At 44.2% G+C, this 17,534-nt stretch overlaps 1 protein-coding gene across 1 annotated transcript in view; it reads left to right on the top strand.

Moving 5' to 3' along the window:
• Window positions 1–17,534, top strand: part of usp24 (ubiquitin specific peptidase 24) — a gene marked incomplete at its 5' end in the record, with an annotated part of 54,208 nt that overhangs the window by 36,035 nt on the left and 639 nt on the right. Inside the window, 25 exons of the mRNA XM_080010327.1 lie at window positions 3,975–4,119; window positions 4,346–4,465; window positions 4,897–5,022; window positions 5,402–5,500; window positions 5,618–5,700; window positions 5,947–6,088; window positions 6,834–6,953; window positions 7,165–7,379; window positions 7,667–7,791; window positions 8,005–8,146; window positions 8,256–8,406; window positions 9,180–9,275; window positions 9,744–9,847; window positions 10,115–10,228; window positions 11,959–12,166; window positions 12,282–12,371; window positions 12,665–12,767; window positions 13,942–14,060; window positions 14,251–14,364; window positions 14,610–14,675; window positions 14,850–14,916; window positions 15,204–15,282; window positions 15,874–15,949; window positions 16,067–16,153; window positions 16,269–16,379. Of these exons, the coding sequence (XP_079866453.1) occupies window positions 3,975–4,119; window positions 4,346–4,465; window positions 4,897–5,022; window positions 5,402–5,500; window positions 5,618–5,700; window positions 5,947–6,088; window positions 6,834–6,953; window positions 7,165–7,379; window positions 7,667–7,791; window positions 8,005–8,146; window positions 8,256–8,406; window positions 9,180–9,275; window positions 9,744–9,847; window positions 10,115–10,228; window positions 11,959–12,166; window positions 12,282–12,371; window positions 12,665–12,767; window positions 13,942–14,060; window positions 14,251–14,364; window positions 14,610–14,675; window positions 14,850–14,916; window positions 15,204–15,282; window positions 15,874–15,949; window positions 16,067–16,153; window positions 16,269–16,379 (2,902 nt within the window). The remainder of the gene's footprint in view (window positions 1–3,974; window positions 4,120–4,345; window positions 4,466–4,896; window positions 5,023–5,401; window positions 5,501–5,617; window positions 5,701–5,946; window positions 6,089–6,833; window positions 6,954–7,164; window positions 7,380–7,666; window positions 7,792–8,004; window positions 8,147–8,255; window positions 8,407–9,179; window positions 9,276–9,743; window positions 9,848–10,114; window positions 10,229–11,958; window positions 12,167–12,281; window positions 12,372–12,664; window positions 12,768–13,941; window positions 14,061–14,250; window positions 14,365–14,609; window positions 14,676–14,849; window positions 14,917–15,203; window positions 15,283–15,873; window positions 15,950–16,066; window positions 16,154–16,268; window positions 16,380–17,534) is intronic.

Genomic DNA, 17,534 nt, shown 5'->3' with positions numbered 1-17,534 from the left:
CCTTGCCGGGGTCGATCCAATCACAGCCGTTTATCTTATATGTGTTTGATACAATGACGATACAGAGGAGCGGCGTCAAGGAATTTTCATAAACAACCAAGATGGCTGCCGCTGATGTGTCTGATGAATCCGCTATCACGACAGTATTAAACAAACTGGACGGTATATTTTCTCTAAAAATCTTTTGTTGATTAGAAATATGTGTTTGCCGTACTTCCGACAGGATTTGGTAAAGTTTTAATTTACCAACTCACTCGCTCAGTGTTACGTCACAAGTTTTGTTGCTCCGATTGGTTGTAGGTCAAATTTTTGGACTGGGCCCGTTGGTAACACCCCTTGGAAATCGAAAATGAATGAAGAGCTTCCAGACTAATACGCATTCGTGAATTAGCCTGCCAATGCCAGGCCAGATTGTACCAACATGGTCACGAGGAACTCACCATCTCACTCCAAAGATATTGGCAGGACCGCTGCAGTAAAAGCATGAGGAACCACCACATTGACCCTGTAGAAGCGGCCAAAGGTATATGGTGAAGACCAGGTAGCTACAGCACAAATGTCTCCCAACTCTACCCCTCTTAAGGCAGCCCATGAGGTGGCATGCATAATAGTCTCGACAATCCATTGGGACAGTCTCTGTTTTGACAGGGCTCTGTTGCAACTGTGTTTGCAATGACAAACAAAACCATTATCAGATCTGCAGAGGCTTGCCCTTGCCCCCATATAGGCCTTGAGTGCACACACTGAGCACAGTTGCTCCTGCCTCTCAGTTCCCACACCCTCCTCTGATTCTCATGAAGGGGAGACAACCGTTTCGGGAGGAATGAGGGGTAGGCACATAACTCTATGCTCTTGATTCACATGAAGCGTGACCCCTGAGTCATAAGGGTTCCAACGCATGCATATTGGCTAACTTATAGAGCATGAAGCTCCCCTACTCATCTCGCTGATGCAATGGCCAGGTGGAATGCTGTCTGAATAGACAGCCATTTAAACTCGTCCTTTCTGATGGGCTTAAGTGGGGCCAGGCACAGGGCTTCCAAACCACTGCTAATCTGAGAGGCCAGACCCAAAGCTGCAAGCCACCTGGAGTCGGATGTTATATTTGACCTTGCAGCTGTGACAAGATTCTTCCTCATTGGAAGATGTATGGCTCCTAGTTGAGGAGTCTGAGCAGCACAGCAAACCACAATCTTCTTGGCCAGTTTGGAGCCATCAGCTGGAGTCTGTGGTTGCTCTGCTGAATCCTGTCCAGGGTTGCCAGAATTGGGGGAATCGGAGGAAAGGCATTAGAAGCCTGTCTGGTCGTACATGGCTCAGGGCATCCTGACCAAGTGGGCTGGATGTCTCTGTCAGAGGATACCAAAGAGGACAGAGCGACGTCCTCCTCTGCTCTGCCGAATCTGTACCAGATGTCAGCTGTCTTCAACCACCTGTGGCTGGACAGTGTTTCGTCCTCTCGAAGGTGAATATGTCCGCCTTTGCTCTGTTGAATCTGTCCAGATGTCCTTGACCACCTGTGGGTGGAGTCTCCACTCCCCTGGGGGAGGCTTCTAGTGGGACAGAAAGTCTGCCACATAACCGCATCTGCTAAGCAAATGCATGGCTCTGAGGCTCAGAAGACGGGGTAAAGTCCAGGTGTGAAGCTGCTGCGCCACCCGCGAAGCTCCTGCTGAACGGTGCCCTTGCTGCCCATGTGGTTGATCTGATAGACCGTGGACGTGCTGTCTGTTTGTACAAGAAAATGTCTGCCCTTAAAGTCTGGCAAGAAATGTTTTAGAGCCAGGTAACTTGCTCTGAGTTCCAGCACGTTTATGTGTTGTGTTCCCTGCTGCCTGTTCCACAGTCCCTTGGCAGACCTGTGTTGCCAAACTGCTCCCCACCCCCGAAGAGAAGCCCCAGACCCCAACGGGATGGAATTCTTCCCAAAGGAACACCCTGGACTAAATAAGTCCTCCTCCTCAATGATCCTCCAGGGTCTTAAGGCCTTCTAAGCAGTCGTGGCTTACTCTGAAACTCATGTTTCTGTGCCACCTGGGCTCTAGCTGCAGACCATTCAACCACACCTAATGGGATGTAGAGAGAGAAGGTCCAACGGGATCACGTCAGAAGCCGTAGTCATCATGAACTGAGCCGCCGGAGAAAAGGGCTGTACTTCAACGCCTGGTCCTTCTGAAAACGAGGAAGTAGGGCAGCGTATGGCCTCGATCCGTCCTGGGGACAGGAAAGCCTTCATTTGTTGTGAATCTAGTGTCATCCCCAGGAAGTTTACTGTACCTGCTGGCTTGGGATGAGAGAACATTTGCTGTAGTTCGCAGTGACACCAAGCTTCCCTATGTGAGAGAGTGTGAGTGCCATGTCCCTTTACTGCATGCTCTCGGGTTGGGGAGATGGTCAACCAGTCGTCTAGATGTGGCAGGATTGTCACTGCCCTGGCCTGTATTGATGAAAGTGGGGCTGCCATATACCTGGTGAAAATCCATGGGGCCAGCAACAGTCCGAACGGAAGCACTCTGAACTGATAGGCTTTGCATTTTAAAGGCAAACCACAGTAACTTCCTGTGATGCATGGCATTCGGAACATAAAGTACGCATCTTTTAGGTCTATCGATGTGAACACGTTCCCTTGTGAAACACTCAGGAGTAGCGCTGAAAGATTTGAGGAATTGCGATTTACTATACAATTTTTCCTTAGTTCCTTATCTTCACACAATAGTATGACCAACACAACCTTGGATACAGTTAACATATAAACTTCTCTTTCCTGTATGCAAGGCCTACGTTTTAGGATGAAATTAGATGAATTTATGCGAATAACATATCTTTAACTATTGAATTGTAAAAAGAAAAACCTTCACAGTAGAATATTGACTCATGGATTTAACTACAAGCCTTGTAATTGTTCAAATCTGAGAATTAACATTCAAATAATGTTGGGGGGGGCAGACAAAATGTCCCCATTACGCACGGTTTCGTTCCATATGCCATTCCATTCTTTCTTTCCATTAGGAGACGTAAAATAAAATTAAAACACACTAACTGTCACACAAGTATCAGATAAAACACAGACTACAAAGATTTTTGTTTGGTTACTGTAATAAAGCTTTTAAACATTCTTTTATCACATTTTTATTATTAAACTGATGTGTAACTACATAATATCTTAATTACTCAAAATATAAGGTGACTGAAAATCAACCATATTTTCAATTTCGGCAACCAAAAGCTAATGCCTGGTTTCCAGCCTGGAACCACATTTAAAAGTTAGTGTTAAGCCCTGATCCTGCATAGCAGTGACATGCCTGCCATAGTTGGTATGGTGAGAGAGATTTTTGGTCTGCCCAACGTCTCTGAATTACTCCTGACTGAAACAATTCACTACTTGATGTCAGACTGTAGACATCGAAAACAGTGCTCTCTCTCTCTCTCTCTCTCTCTCTCTCTCTCTCTCTCTCTCTCTCTCTCTCTCTCTCTCTCTCTCTCTCTCTCTCTCTCTCTCTCTCTCTCTCTCTCTCTCTCTCTCTCTCTCTCTCTCTCTCTCTCTCTCTCAGCAAGAACGTCATTAACACTGTTGCTCTACTTACCCCTAGCTGTAGCCGTGTTGTGGATACTGTCAGCCAGGTAAATAAAACCCTTGCTTGACAGTCCCAGGTGTAATACTGGATATGTTTACGAGGCTACTCACAGATAAACTCGTCCATAAAAGTGAATTTGTTTTTTATGTTTTCCGAACCTGCTTCTTTCAAGCGTATCGCAATAAGATGCGAATGGGCGGCCTCTACAATCTCTGGGCTTATATAGGGGGGTGGCCCTTGCATCCGAGGACAACTGGTGGCTTTGTTGGTTTACACACTCGACCTGTGTTGACACGAGATGGAGAAGATCCCATGCCGAAAGGCACTGTCTCCAACCGTCAGTAGGAATCAAATAGAGCCTTATAATAACTATTACATTTGATGTCTGTTGTCATCTAGGTGCAGCACGGCCAGCAGCCGTCTGGCGGCCTATGAGGTCCTGGTGATGCTAGCCGACAGCTCGCTGTCCAACCTGCAGCTCATCACCGGGGAGCTGCTCTCCATGCACCACCAGTCCGACCCTTCGCTGGGGAAGGAGTTTGACGTGAGTAACGCAACAAAATGACGCACAAAATCCTGAAAACGAAATCACAACATAATTGAATAATAACTTTTTGAGATTTTGCAAGCGAAAATAAACAAACGCTAATAGTGGAATGACCAGTTCATTTCTTAGTCATAAATATATGATTGGTATGTCCAATAATGAGTGGAACATAACTGTTTAGACTAACTCTTGCCCCGCTCCCTCTGTGATCTCTGACCCCTAGTACCTGCCTCCAGTGGACAGCAGGTCGGTCTCCGGCTTCGTCGGCTTGAAGAACGGAGGAGCCACATGTTACATGAACGCAGTCTTCCAGCAGCTGTACATGCAGCCTGGCCTGCCTGAGGTGCACAAGATTCACTCATACAGCACTAAAAACACAACAAAATATTAACCATAATCAGTTTTAATGATCAACTTATCGGCTATGTTGTGAAATATGAAAGGAAATTGAGTATTTGTTCTTCTGTAAGTTATCTTATGTAAAAGTTATGTTTGATGCCAACTTTTGCAGAGGAAGGAAAATTATGGTCCCTGATTAATGAACTTCTACTTTCATACAGCAATCACATTGTATTCAATAGTTAAATTTAAAAAGTTTAAATAGTATTGGTTTTAATTCGAGCTATAACCAACATTATAAAAGATCTTAAAAAGCCCTACATCAATTTTTATTTATATATATATATATATATATATATATATATATATATATATATATTATTGAGTATGAATGTTATTGTTGTGTTAATTAACATTAATGTTTATGTTGACCAGGCCTTCCTGTCCATCGAGGACGACACGGAGCAGCCGGAGGAGAGCGTCTTCTGCCAGGTCCAGAGTCTGTTTGGTCATCTGATGGAGAGCAAGCTGCAGTACTATGTCCCAGAGAACTTCTGGAAGGTAGAAATAATATATCAGTCTTGTTAAAAGAACGCTGTCTGGTCCAAGGGAAGATCTTCTAAGTCACAAAAATACATACAAAAATAAAAAGCTACATTTATAGTGATACCTTTCCAAGATGAGAAATATGCTTGAAACACCTTTTTTTCCCGAATGCTTACCACAAGTCAGACAAGAGAAAACGACGAACTGCTAAACTTTTTGTTGATGTCAAGTAGCTTTTCTCTCATGAGCAATCAGTTCACATGTTGCACTAAAGTCTCAAGGTACTAGAATAAGTTTGATTGTTCCTGATAAAAGTACTTGAATTACACACATGTACCCTTATGAACCCTTAATCCTCATCTTTGGATTGTTGCTCTGTTTGTGTCCGTTGTAGATCTTCAAGATGTGGAACAAGGAGTTGTACGTACGAGAACAACAAGATGCTTACGAGTTCTTCACCAGCCTGGTGGACCAGCTGGACGAGCACCTGAAGGTACAACACAAGTTATCAACCAAATAAAACATTCACCTTGTTCTTGCTATCGATGGCTGACTGTGGCTTAAAAGGTTCAATGTGTTATAACTGGTGTATCGCTTCTCTCACAACCAGAAAATTGGGCGGGAACAGATCTTCAAAAACACCTTCCAGGGAATCTTTTCTGACCAGAAGATTTGCAAAGACTGTCCTCACCGGTAAGCGCAAATCAGAATTTACAATCAGTTTCTGTATTGAAATGTACCTGTTTTCAGTTGTAATTTTCACAAAAACAGTTTATACTTAACTTTTGTTTCCCATATACAAAATGTTCTGTTGATATGCTAAAATATTGTGTGTCAACTATATCACATTAAAGATGCAATATTTCTTTTTTTTTTTTTTTTTTTTTTAATTTTATATATATTTTTTTAATACTTGACCTTTGACACTCCGCCACCCAGGTACGAGCGTGAGGAGACCTTCATGGCTCTGAACCTTGGTGTCACCTCCTGCCAGAGTCTGGAGATTTCACTGGACCAGTTTGTGAGAGGGGAGGTTCTGGAAGGCAGCAATGCTTACTACTGCGAAAAATGCAAGGAGAAGGTACAGAGTAGTGGTGGAGGAGTAGTAGTAGTAGTAGTAGTAGTGGTAGTTGACATTTACATTTATTCATTTACAAGACACTTGTCCAAAGTGAATGAGTCTAGAAACAATGAAAGCATATGTCGACCATTAAAGCTACCTCGAACTTCAGTGCATGACACCCATGTCTAAATTCAACCATTTTTAATATTTTTTTTATTTCTTTTTGTTAGTGCAATCTGATTAGTACTCATTTGTTAGTTCCAATGTCAACACAACAACTTAAAACTTGACTCAAATATTAGCGCATGTCACACATTATGTCAACAAAAACAAGAGTAGCCACTCATTTGCAGACCTCAGCGAGCGGGTAGGATCATGTAGCCTGATACGTGATGCAATGTGGGTGGGTGCAGCTCCAGTGACTGCTCTTTTGGCCAGCAGCAAGCATTTGAACTTGATGCGGGCAGCTGCAAAGAGCCAGTGGAGAGAGATGAAGAGGGGCATAACGTGCACACTTTGGCAGGTTAAAAACCAGGCGCACTGTTGCATTCTTGTTGAGGTGGTAGTTGTAATATAGTAATAGTAGCAGCAATATAGTAATTCAATAGTACAGTGGTCTGCTAGAGCTTGGTCATCATCTACATTTGTTATTAAATGAGGTGTGTGTGTGTGTGTGTGTGTGTGTGTGTGTGTGTGTGTGTGTGTGTGTGTGTGTGTGTGTGTGTGTGTGTGTGTGTGTGTGTGTGTGTGTGTGTGTGTGTAGAGGACCACTGTGAAGCGCACGTGCATCAAGTCCCTTCCCACCGTGCTCTGCATCCACCTTATGCGTTTTGGCTTCGACTGGGAGAGCGGACGCTCCATCAAGTACGATGAGCAGATCAGGGTGAGACATATGGATGTTTTTATCATTAATCGCCAGAGCGATTTCCCTCGAAATTCCAACTTGGTATTCCGACTTAAGTAGCCGGAACTGCTAAACTGCCTAGCACGTTTCCAAGTAGGATGCTGGCATTTTCTGAGTTCCAGTCAAAATACACAAAAGAAAAGGGAAAGCAGAAAGTCACACGTTGAGATGTGTTCTCCTTGTGTTGCAGTTCCCCTGGGTGCTGAACATGGAGCCCTACACTGTGTCGGGCATGGCGCGGCAGGACTGCAGCGGCGAGGCGGGGGAGGGCCGCGGCGATGGAGCGGCAGGGGGGTCACCCCGAAAGAAGGTCACCATCTCAGAGAACTACGAACTAGTCGGCGTTGTGGTGCACAGCGGGCAGGCGCATGCAGGGCACTACTACTCCTTCATCAAGGACCGACGGTGAGAACACACACAGACATTACTGTACTGGAATGAACTGAAAATTGTACAAATAATCAGAATCTGTTTATTTCATTTGCTTTATATATACAAGGAGTACGTTGTGGTAAGGAAGGTGCATTGCTCTACAAGCAATTGCCATTTAAAAAAAAGCTTAATAGTCCGAAAAAAATGGAAAGAAAATAAAAAAACTATACAGAATATACAAAATATGATTCTATGCACAGGATAGGTTAAGTTAAAAGGCCATGAAATTGAAATAAAGATGGACATACTGTCTGGTTTAGGGGAAGTGCGCGCGGACGCTGGTATAAGTTCAACGACAACGTGGTTGAAGAGTTTGACATGAACGATGAGACTCTGGAGTACGAGTGTTTCGGAGGAGAATACCGGCCGAAAGTCTACGACCAGTGTAAGACACGTGCACACAATCACACACACAGACAGTAATTCAATGTTATCATTATTCAGCGTTGTCGTATCTTGATGAAATTTAAGACTCCCTGATAATGTGATTTTTTTTTTTTTCCCTTCCATTTTCTCTCTCCTTCACTTGATTAATTGTCTTTTTATTGGTGTGCGTGTCTGTGTCATTGCTTGTGTGTTGTCACGCACGTGCTCGCAGCCAACCCGTACCCTGACGTGCGGCGGCGCTATTGGAACGCCTACATGCTGTTCTACCAGAGGATCAGCGACCAGAACTCTCCTGTTCTGCCCAAGAAGAGCCGAGTCAGCGTCATGAGGCAGGAGGCCGAGGACCTCACGCTGTGAGTGCATGCACACACACGCACACAAAGTTCACACCCAAAGTACACGGTCATAACACACACGCACAAATTACATCACCTGACCGTGTGTTCTTACAATCTTTTCTAGCTCCGCCCCGTCCTCTCCCGACATCTCCCCCCAGTCCTCCCCTCGCCCCCCCAGGGCCAACAACGACAGGCTCACCCTCCTCACTCGGCTGGTTCGAAAGGGGGAGAAGAAGGGCCTGTTTGTGGAGAAGATGCCCGCCAGCATCTACCAGGTACTAACTACACCCAACAACTTAAAGTGTTTATTAGGCAAGTAAGGGGTCGGTTTACGCTTCAGGCCCCAAATAATCTTTGGAAAGATAATTATCCCTCTTATAGGTAGCAGCTTTCCACATCCAGATCAGAATGATGTTCAGTGCAGACTTACGATTCTCAAAATATTTACCATCAAGGACCCTCAGTTTGATCCTCATCAGGCCACGACCCCGTTTGAACGGATTTAGTCTCTGGGATCAAATCCGATCAGATTTTTATACTTAGATCAGGTTTAGTGTCTATAGTCTAGTCAGGGAGATAACATTGAAACTATGATCAAAACAGTCAGGATTAGAAATGATCTGAAGGTGCTAACATCTTGTAAATGAAATAAAGGTGAAACTATAAGGTTTAACTATTGATCATTTTGTTGCAAAACCTCTTGAAGGACCCTTGGGTGTCTCCGGACCCCACATCAAGAAACACTTCATTTGACTACACCATGGAGAAATAATAGACAAAAAATTGATATCTCTAATAAATCACATATCTTCGTCACAACTTCATTCATAAATCAGCGGCCCCTCGCAGTGGGAGATCTTACCTAGAACAGATGTCAAAGCTCTTAAAATTTGCTAAAATGTATCTTGAATTTGTCTTTACCTGTGACATATGCTTGGGCCTCCCAATACCTTGAACGGGAACACTCCAGAAAGAAATGAAGAATAAAGTCTTTCTTTCAGCAGATGAAGTGAGATAATCGCTCCCTTTCTGATTCATAATTTCATAGATGGTGAGAGACGAGAATCTGAAATTCATGAGAAACCGAGACGTCTACAACAGCGACTACTTCAACTTCACGCTCTCGCTGGCCTCCGTCAACGCAGTACGTACCCAACCTATATCTGTCTAGACCAGTGGTCTCAAACTCAAATGACCTGGGGGCCACTGGCCAGGTTGTCTTCTTCTGGGGGGGCCATGTTGAACTTCCAAGGGAAAACCAGCCTGTTTTCTTTGTTTTGTACTGGGTTTTTTTCCCCGCACATGAGTGAATTGCCTCGTAGTCCTGTTAGATATAGCTCTCTTATGGTCTATTTAATTCTGTTTTATATTTTGAAAACATTTAGTACATTTGCGTGGATTCATTAAGTATTGTGATTTGGAAAAAAAGAAATTTGCGGGCCAGATTTATCAGTGTATCATCACCATATAGTGGGCCACATTAAATTGTCTCGCGGGCCCTATGTGGCCCAGGGCCTGTAGTTTGAGACCCCTGGTCGAGGTTCGGACCATACTGAGATGCAAAAAAATAAAAATAGGTGAGAGAATAATTTTTTTTTCTGGTGTTTTTAAGACGAAGCTGAAGCACCCAGATTATCAGGCCATGGCCAGAGAGAGTCTACAGCTCTCGGTCCAGTTCCTGTTCCACACCTACCTGCACACCAAGAAGAAGCTCAGGTCCACACACACACACACACACACACACACACACACACGCACACACGCACACACACACACACACACACACACACACGAGTATTTTTTGAGCTTATAGAGCTTGTGCGTAATCACCGGGTGTCATGACATTTCACTGCATATATGTACGACCGTATGTGTATGTATGTGACAAATAATCTCTTGAACTTGAACACACACACAGTAAGTCTGTCTTTCTCTTGCTCACACGCTCGCGCTCACCTGTTCTCTTTCTCCTCTGTCACTCAGGGTGGACACAGACGAGTGGATGACGACCGTGGAGGTGTTGCTGTCAAAGAGCAGCGAGGCCTGTAAGTGGATGGTCCAGTACCTAGTCGGACCAGAGGGAAGAGAGATCACAAGGTAGGTCCTTCAGCAGCCCCTAACCAGAACCCCGAACTCAAATCCTCCAACCAAGCTCTCAACCCAAACCCATAACTTATTCATTCTTCTAACCTTAGCCCTCAAACTTAGCCCCTCACCAGAGCCCTAACCTGGACCCTTGACCCAGACTTTTAACCAGAGCTCCTAACCCGAGCCCTTATCCCAACCTTTGAACAACCTCTCTTCTGGACCATACCTTAGATACCACTGTGGCCAGAACAATCTCCCAATTCCTCACAGCTCTCTCTAACCATATTTTAATAGTTTACATATTAACACACACACACACACACACACACACACACACACACACACAGTTAGTCTGTCTTTCTCTTGCTCACGCGCTTTCAGAACACATTGATGCCTGTAGTCCTCAAGAGCAACTTGGAGTCAAACAGACTATAGCACAAGCGCCAGAGTGGGTGTGGCTTAGGGCCTGAATGCTGATTGGCTGAAGGAGTTGATCCGGCCTCTGGAATGTAAACAATTCAACAGAGGCTGGGCAGGGGTGTTGCTTCCCCAAATGGCTTTGTGCAAGTTTGTGTGTGTTTGTGAGGAAGAGTGTGTGAGTGTGTTTGTGCGTGTGTGTATGTGGCTCTGAGTTGAAGCATGGGGTGATCACTTGGTTCTGTAATGTGATTGGATGTAAAATGTCGAACGTTTTGCAGCAGTGAGCGTCTTTCGGCTGCACACGCCTCTTCTTCCCCCAAGAGGGTGGAAAAAGTCTCTTCCTCTGCTGTGTTTGTTTTCTTCAAGGCCAAACAAGCAAGCACAAAGAAACAAGGAAAAATATCTTCCCAAAAATCTGTTCCATAAACAAGGGCCCATCATTCTGTTATTTTCAACAACTGTCAGAGTAGATGATGCATGACCCTGAAATTTGGTCTATGGCTTTACACTTAGACTTTCTAAAATAAAAACACATTCGGTATCAGAAAAAAGTATTATGTGAACAAGAATGGGTATCGAAGTTGAGCTATTGTTCTGAAAAACTATTTTTAAACCATGTTGACCTCTATTTACCATCAAGGTGTGTGTGTGTGTGGTAAGTAATCTACTCTGATAGCTAGTTTATGGCTTATAAAAGAAGCTGACAGAGGTAAAACAAAAAAGTAAGTATGTGACTAGGGCTGCTCCCTGAAAGTCGAGGAGTCTTATTATCAGTCGGACACCCGTCAGTCGACTGAGGTTCCTTAAGTCGAGTGTTCTTTCTTTTTTTTTTCTTTTTTTTTTTTGCTTTACAATCACAGGATAAAATAGATAGAAACTTAAAATTACACAGGGATAACATTTCAATGGGGAATGGCCAGGCCATGGAAGAACAGGGTACAACTTGTCGAATCGTTGAGATTATTTTCTGCGCATAACACTGGAAGAGGGGGTGATTGGGGAGAGAGTCATGGAGAAAGTGTCCCCATTACGCACTGTTTCATTCTATATGCACTTGTTTGGTTCCATAAGTATACGTAAAATAATCAACATCTTAAATAAAAACACACTGTTTTAGCGCACCGATCCCGATCATTGGACTGGGAGACAGGTGCACAAAATACAATCACCCCCCCTCAGGGTGGCGTCCTAGGCAACCAGCCTATCTTGCCTATAAGCTTACCCGCCGAATAGTCAAATTGAACAGCCGAATACGATTCGACTGACAAAATTCTGAGCCGGATACAGCCCTACATGTAACTTTATTGTTTTGCTCCCAGGGTGTGTCTGCTGGAGTGCAGCGTGCGGGAGGTGAGGCTGGTGGTGGCATCCATCTTGGAAAAGACCCTGGAGAGCGCCCTCCACTTTGGAGACCCCGGATTGGACAGCCTGACCGATGTGCTGCTCTCCCTGTTGGATAAAGACGTTCCCGAAAACGTGAAAAACTGCACCCAGTACTTCAGCCTCTTCAGCAATTTTGCTCAGAGGGTAAAAAAAAATCCTCCCAACACAGAAGATCCGATGGATTTTCACGGCGACACACTAGTGAAGAGTTCAGCGTCTGAGACGTAAACTCTCCATGTTGTTTTGTCTTCGTTTCCAGGGTTACGGACCCTGCCAGCTGCTGCTGAAACACTCTGCTTATCGACGGATGCTCGTCTTCCTGCTCGGCCCCAACAGGCAGAACAACCAGGTGGGTTCCAGTTTATATCCACCAGCTTTCTGTTTGTTTTAAGACAAATATAGCCTTAGATATTTTCTACTCGGGCTGGGAAATTTGGCATAAAACCTCCTATATTTGCAGGTTTTTGGATTTTCAAATACCAATTCAAAGCTCGTATACTGTGGTTCTCAACATGGGATCTGAGGACCCCCCTCCCTCCCAGGGGTCCTTCAAGAGTTTCAAGCGGGGCCCCAGTAAAATAATTAATAGTTAAACTTCCAGATGGTGTCTATGTTTCAATCTTCTTTATTTTGTCTCCGTAGAACCGCCGGTGGAGTCCGGCTCAAGCTCGAGAGTTCCTTCACCTCCACAGCACCCTGGCCCTCATCACCCTGAACTCTGACCTGAACACCCAGAGGACGCAGGGTGAGACACACACACACCATGCACTCTGACCTGAATGCTACTGTTCTGATTTGTTTTAGTGACATTCACTTATTTGGTTTTAAATATATCAGTGTCAGGGTCAGTCTTTATTACACTTACTTATAACTGTGCTCACTAAATAAAATAAATACATATACTAGGCTTGGGTAGATTTCTGATTAAATTGGCATTCGACTCCATCGATCTCGATTGACATTGATGAAAATTTTTTAATTTATTTTTTAATAAGCCAGGAAAAATCCGAGCATTGAAATGGTGCAAGTGCAGTTTACCGCGTTCTGAAACTGGAACAGAGTGAGGGGAAGAGCGAGTGAACGGAGCGGAGACTCTCGCCATCTCCGCTCAGCGCTGTCGAGTAACCACTTGTGATCAGATCTCACTTCCCTGTTCTATATCCAAACCTTGTGGTTATAATATAGCAATATATAATATAATCTTATAGAGACAGATTTTGATTTTATTTCCTTAGTTTCTACTTGTATGGAAAAGGAAAAATGTAAACCTAACTTAGAGAATTGGAGTGGAGTCTTTTCTTTGTTTGGTTTTGTTTTTTTCTCCTCCAGACAGCAGTGCACCGTGTGCGCGTGTTGGTTATCGACTTGCGTGCTGGTTTTCCTGTGTTCTTATTATAGATTATATGTTTAAACACAAGGGAGTTAAGGGACTGTTCCGTCCTGTTCCAAAAAAAAAACCTGTGTCCCCAACGTCTCTCTGTTGCTTTCTGTTGCTATTGGACTTAATTTAGTAAAAACTAGATGTTTTTGTGTAAATACTTAAATAATAAATCCTACACTTCTTTAACGGGGAGACATGCATTTGCCGCATTACATTATGTTCTATCTGCACGTTCACCGCAGATTTTGCATGATCACCCAAGTCTAATATATACAGACGTGCAGTATTTGTTCCACGTATTTACTCTTCCAGTTATTTTAAGTGGTGGCTATAGATTTTTCCTGTTCAATTGCCTTTTCTCTTCACCTCATCCCTGAATTTACGGGGGGTTTTTGCGGTGAAGAACTGTGCTTCATTCAACTTCGGCCATTAGGCAACACATCTTGCAGGGATGTTGGAAAACGCGATGAGAGGAACGCTAGATGGACTGGAACCAGGTTCTGGTTCCTGCGTCTCACGGCTCTTTGTGGTTCCTCAGCTCCAGGAGGGTTCAAGCTGAGCGTGGGCAGCATCCCCTCGGCCTTGCCACTCCTGCCGCTCCACGCTGACCTGCTAGCCTCGCTATTCACTGCTGAAGGCCAGCCCTACCTGCTGGAGGTACCACACACACACACACACACACTCTCACACACACTTACAGTATCTGGCCTGGCAGGCGGGGGTGAAAACTTTCAATTTGGGAATACAACTTATATCATTTGTTTCATGTTTCATTGATGCTCATTAGAAAATCTTTATCATCTTTGTTATCCAAACCTTTGGGTCTGATCGTGTGTGTGTTCCTAAGGTGATGTTTGCGATGCGTGAGCTGTCCGGTCCGCTCTCCTTCCTCATCGACATGATGACCTACGCCTCCTTCTGCAACGAACCCTTCTCCTTCGGAGTCCTGCAGCTGCTCAAGGTAGGATGGAACAGTACCAGCTCTAATGCGATGTTACGTGGAATGACCATTTGCCGTCACTGCGATCGCCTGTTGGGGGTCACAGTTCCATCATGGTGCTGGGGACAATGTGTGTTTTTAATGTACCCTTAATTGTGTGTGTGTGTGTGTGTGTGTGTGTGTGTGTGTGTGTGTGTGTGTGTGTGTGTGTGTGTGTGTGTGTGTGTGTGTGTGTGTGTGTGTGTGTGTGTGTGTGTGTGTGTTAGACCCAGCTGGAGACAGCTCCACCACATGAGCTGAAGAACGTCTTCCAGATGCTGCAGGAACTTCTGGTGAGTGGCTTATTCCTTGGTTATCAATTGTATTTATTTCTTAAGTCGATTTGTTTATTTTTGTTTTTTTTTTCTCTAAAACTAGTATGGTTTTTTTTTTGGTTTTTTTTTTTAAATTATTTATTATATATAAATAAAGATTTCCCCCCTCAAACATTAAATGTTTTCCCTCAGGTGGTGGAAGACCCGCTGCAGTCCCAGAGACTCAAGTACGCATTTGAGTCGGAGAAAGGCCTTCTGGGTATGTGGAGGTTGATTCTAAACACCCACCTGCACATTCCTGTTCGGTCACACTGATGGTTACACTGCAAACACATCAATGTAAAAAAGAAAAGCTTAAACTTCTCCCAAAACCATTGTATTCTTAAAATAAATCAAGATGGAGAGCATCCAAAGTCTGCGGATCTCTTTTCAAAGTTATTTTTCCTCTCCTCTGTTCCTGCAGGTGACAAAATTGGTTCCACAACATGTTAATAATCATAAAATAAGATAAGTGGATTCACTAAATATCATCTGTTTCTGTTGCAGCCCTGATGCACCAGAGCAACAACATCGACAGCAGCCGCTGCTACCAGTGCGTCAAGTTCCTGGTCACACTGGCTCAGAAGTGAGTTCCTCTGGAGTCAAAGGTCACGGTCACAACCACTGACATCGATCTCGATTAGGGCTGAACGAATATGGAAAATTAATCAAATTGCAATCTTTAAGACCAATATTGTAGTTGCGATTTGTTTTATTTTAAGTTCCTTATGAATTGATGAATTAATTGATATGACTAACATATCTTAAGTTAACTATCGAATTGTAAAAAGAAAACATTCACTGGTTGGTTTTACTTCTCGCCTTGTAATTGTTCCAATCTGAAAATTAACTTAAAATATGCAGCATTTAAGCCGAAATGTATTATTTTTTATAGAAATGTTGCACACATTTGTCCACATATGTGGAGCACCGCACCGTGTGCTCAGTGACAGCTTCATGCTCATTAAATCACAAAAAAGTAAAATAAATAAAAAGGACCCATTTTTTCAGCCTAATTCCATTGTTGATTTTCAAGGTTGCAATGACTGCATATAAGTTAGGAAACTATTACTGACCTTGAAATAAACTGCGGACGGTGTATAATGGACTTGGAGGAGTAATAGAGGTTATACAAGATTCGTTTTAAGAAATCAGATGAACTCCTCTTTTGCTGCAGGTGTGCTCCGGCCAAGGACTACTTCAAGGATCTGTCTGGTCACTGGAGCTGGGCCGTGCAGTGGCTGCAGAAGAAGGTTTGACTTTAAAAAGCACTTCATGACTGCTGTCTCACCCAGGCCTCAGGTTGAACACAGATTTCCTATCAGATAAGGAGGCTCTGCAGATCTCAGATCAGTGTGTCTCTGTTGCAGATGTCTGAACATTACTGGACGCCTCAGAGCAATGTGTCCAACGAGACATCGACAAACAAAACCTTCCAGAGAACCATCTCAGCACAGGTACTCTCTTCGCGCGCTCTCTCTCTCTCTCGCTCTCTCTCTCTCTCTCTCGCTCTCTCTCTCTCTCCAAGCCATCTCATAATCTTACAGTTGCAGTATCTAATCTGTGTTTTAGGACACCCTGGCCTATGCCACAGCGCTGCTGAATGAGAAGGAACAGTCTGGAAGCAGTAATGGATCTGATGGGAGTCCAGCCAACGAAAACTCTGACCGCAGCCTGCGACAGGTAGCCACTTGCAGCTAGTCACTAGTCACTACACACATAACAGCGAGTCTCAACAAGAGCTGGAACTGACCTCAATGTTATATTTTGGGGTTAACTATTGATGCTTTTGTGCAGCATTTATTCCAAGGGTGGGTAAATATCACCTCTCTCTAGGAAATAATACAATGTCCTGATATATCAATATATATCTATACACTGATCAGCCACAACATTAAAACCACTGACAGGTGAAGTGAAATAACATTGCTCATCTTGTTCCAATGGCACCTGTCAAGGGGTGGGATATATTAGGCAGCAAGTGTGAAGTTGATGTGTTAAAAAAAAAAAAGGGCAAGTGTAAGGATCTGAGCGACACTGACAAGGACCAAATTGTGATGGCTAGATGCCTGGGTCAGAGCATCTCCAAAACGGCAGGTCTTGTGGGCTGTTCCCGGTATGCAGTGGTTACTACTTACCAGAAGTGGTCCAAGGAAGGACAACTGGTGAACCAGCGACAGGGACATGGGCACCCAAGCCTCATTAATGCGTGTTGGGAGTGAACTGTAGCCCATCTGGTCCGATCCCACAGAAGAGCTACTGTAGCACAAATTGCTGAAAAAGTTAATACTGGATATGATAGAAGTGTCAGAACACCCAGTGCATTGCAGCTTGCTGTGTATGGGGCTGCGTAGCTGCAGGCCACTCAGAGTGTCCATGCTGACCCCTGTTCGCCTCCAAAAGCCCCTACAAAGTCAGAACTGGACCATGGAGCAATGAAGAAGGAGGCCTGGTCTGTTGAATCCTGTTTTCTTCACATCATGTGGATGGCCCGGTGTGTGTCCGTTGTTTACCTGTGGAAGAGATGGCACCAGGTGCACTATGGGAAGAAAGCAAGCCAGTGGATGCGCTGGGAAATGTTCTGCTGGGAAACCTTGGGTCCTGGCATTCATGTGGACGTTAGTTTGACATGTACCACCTCCCTAAACATTGTTGCAGACCAAGTGCACCCCTCCATGGCAACAGTATTCCCTGATGGCTGTGGCCTCTTGCAGCGGGATAATGCGTCTGACCACACTGTAAAAATTTGTTCAGGAATGGTTTGAGGAACATGACAAAGAGTTCAAGGTGTTGACTTGGCCTCCAAATTCCCCAGATCTCAATCTGATCGAGCATCTG

This window comes from Zeus faber, assembly GCF_960531495.2.
Source record: "Zeus faber genome assembly, chromosome: 1".
NCBI classification, from domain to species: Eukaryota; Metazoa; Chordata; class Actinopteri; order Zeiformes; family Zeidae; genus Zeus; species Zeus faber.
Note: the sequence above shows the minus strand (reverse complement) of the source record. Positions and strands in the feature narration are given on the sequence as shown.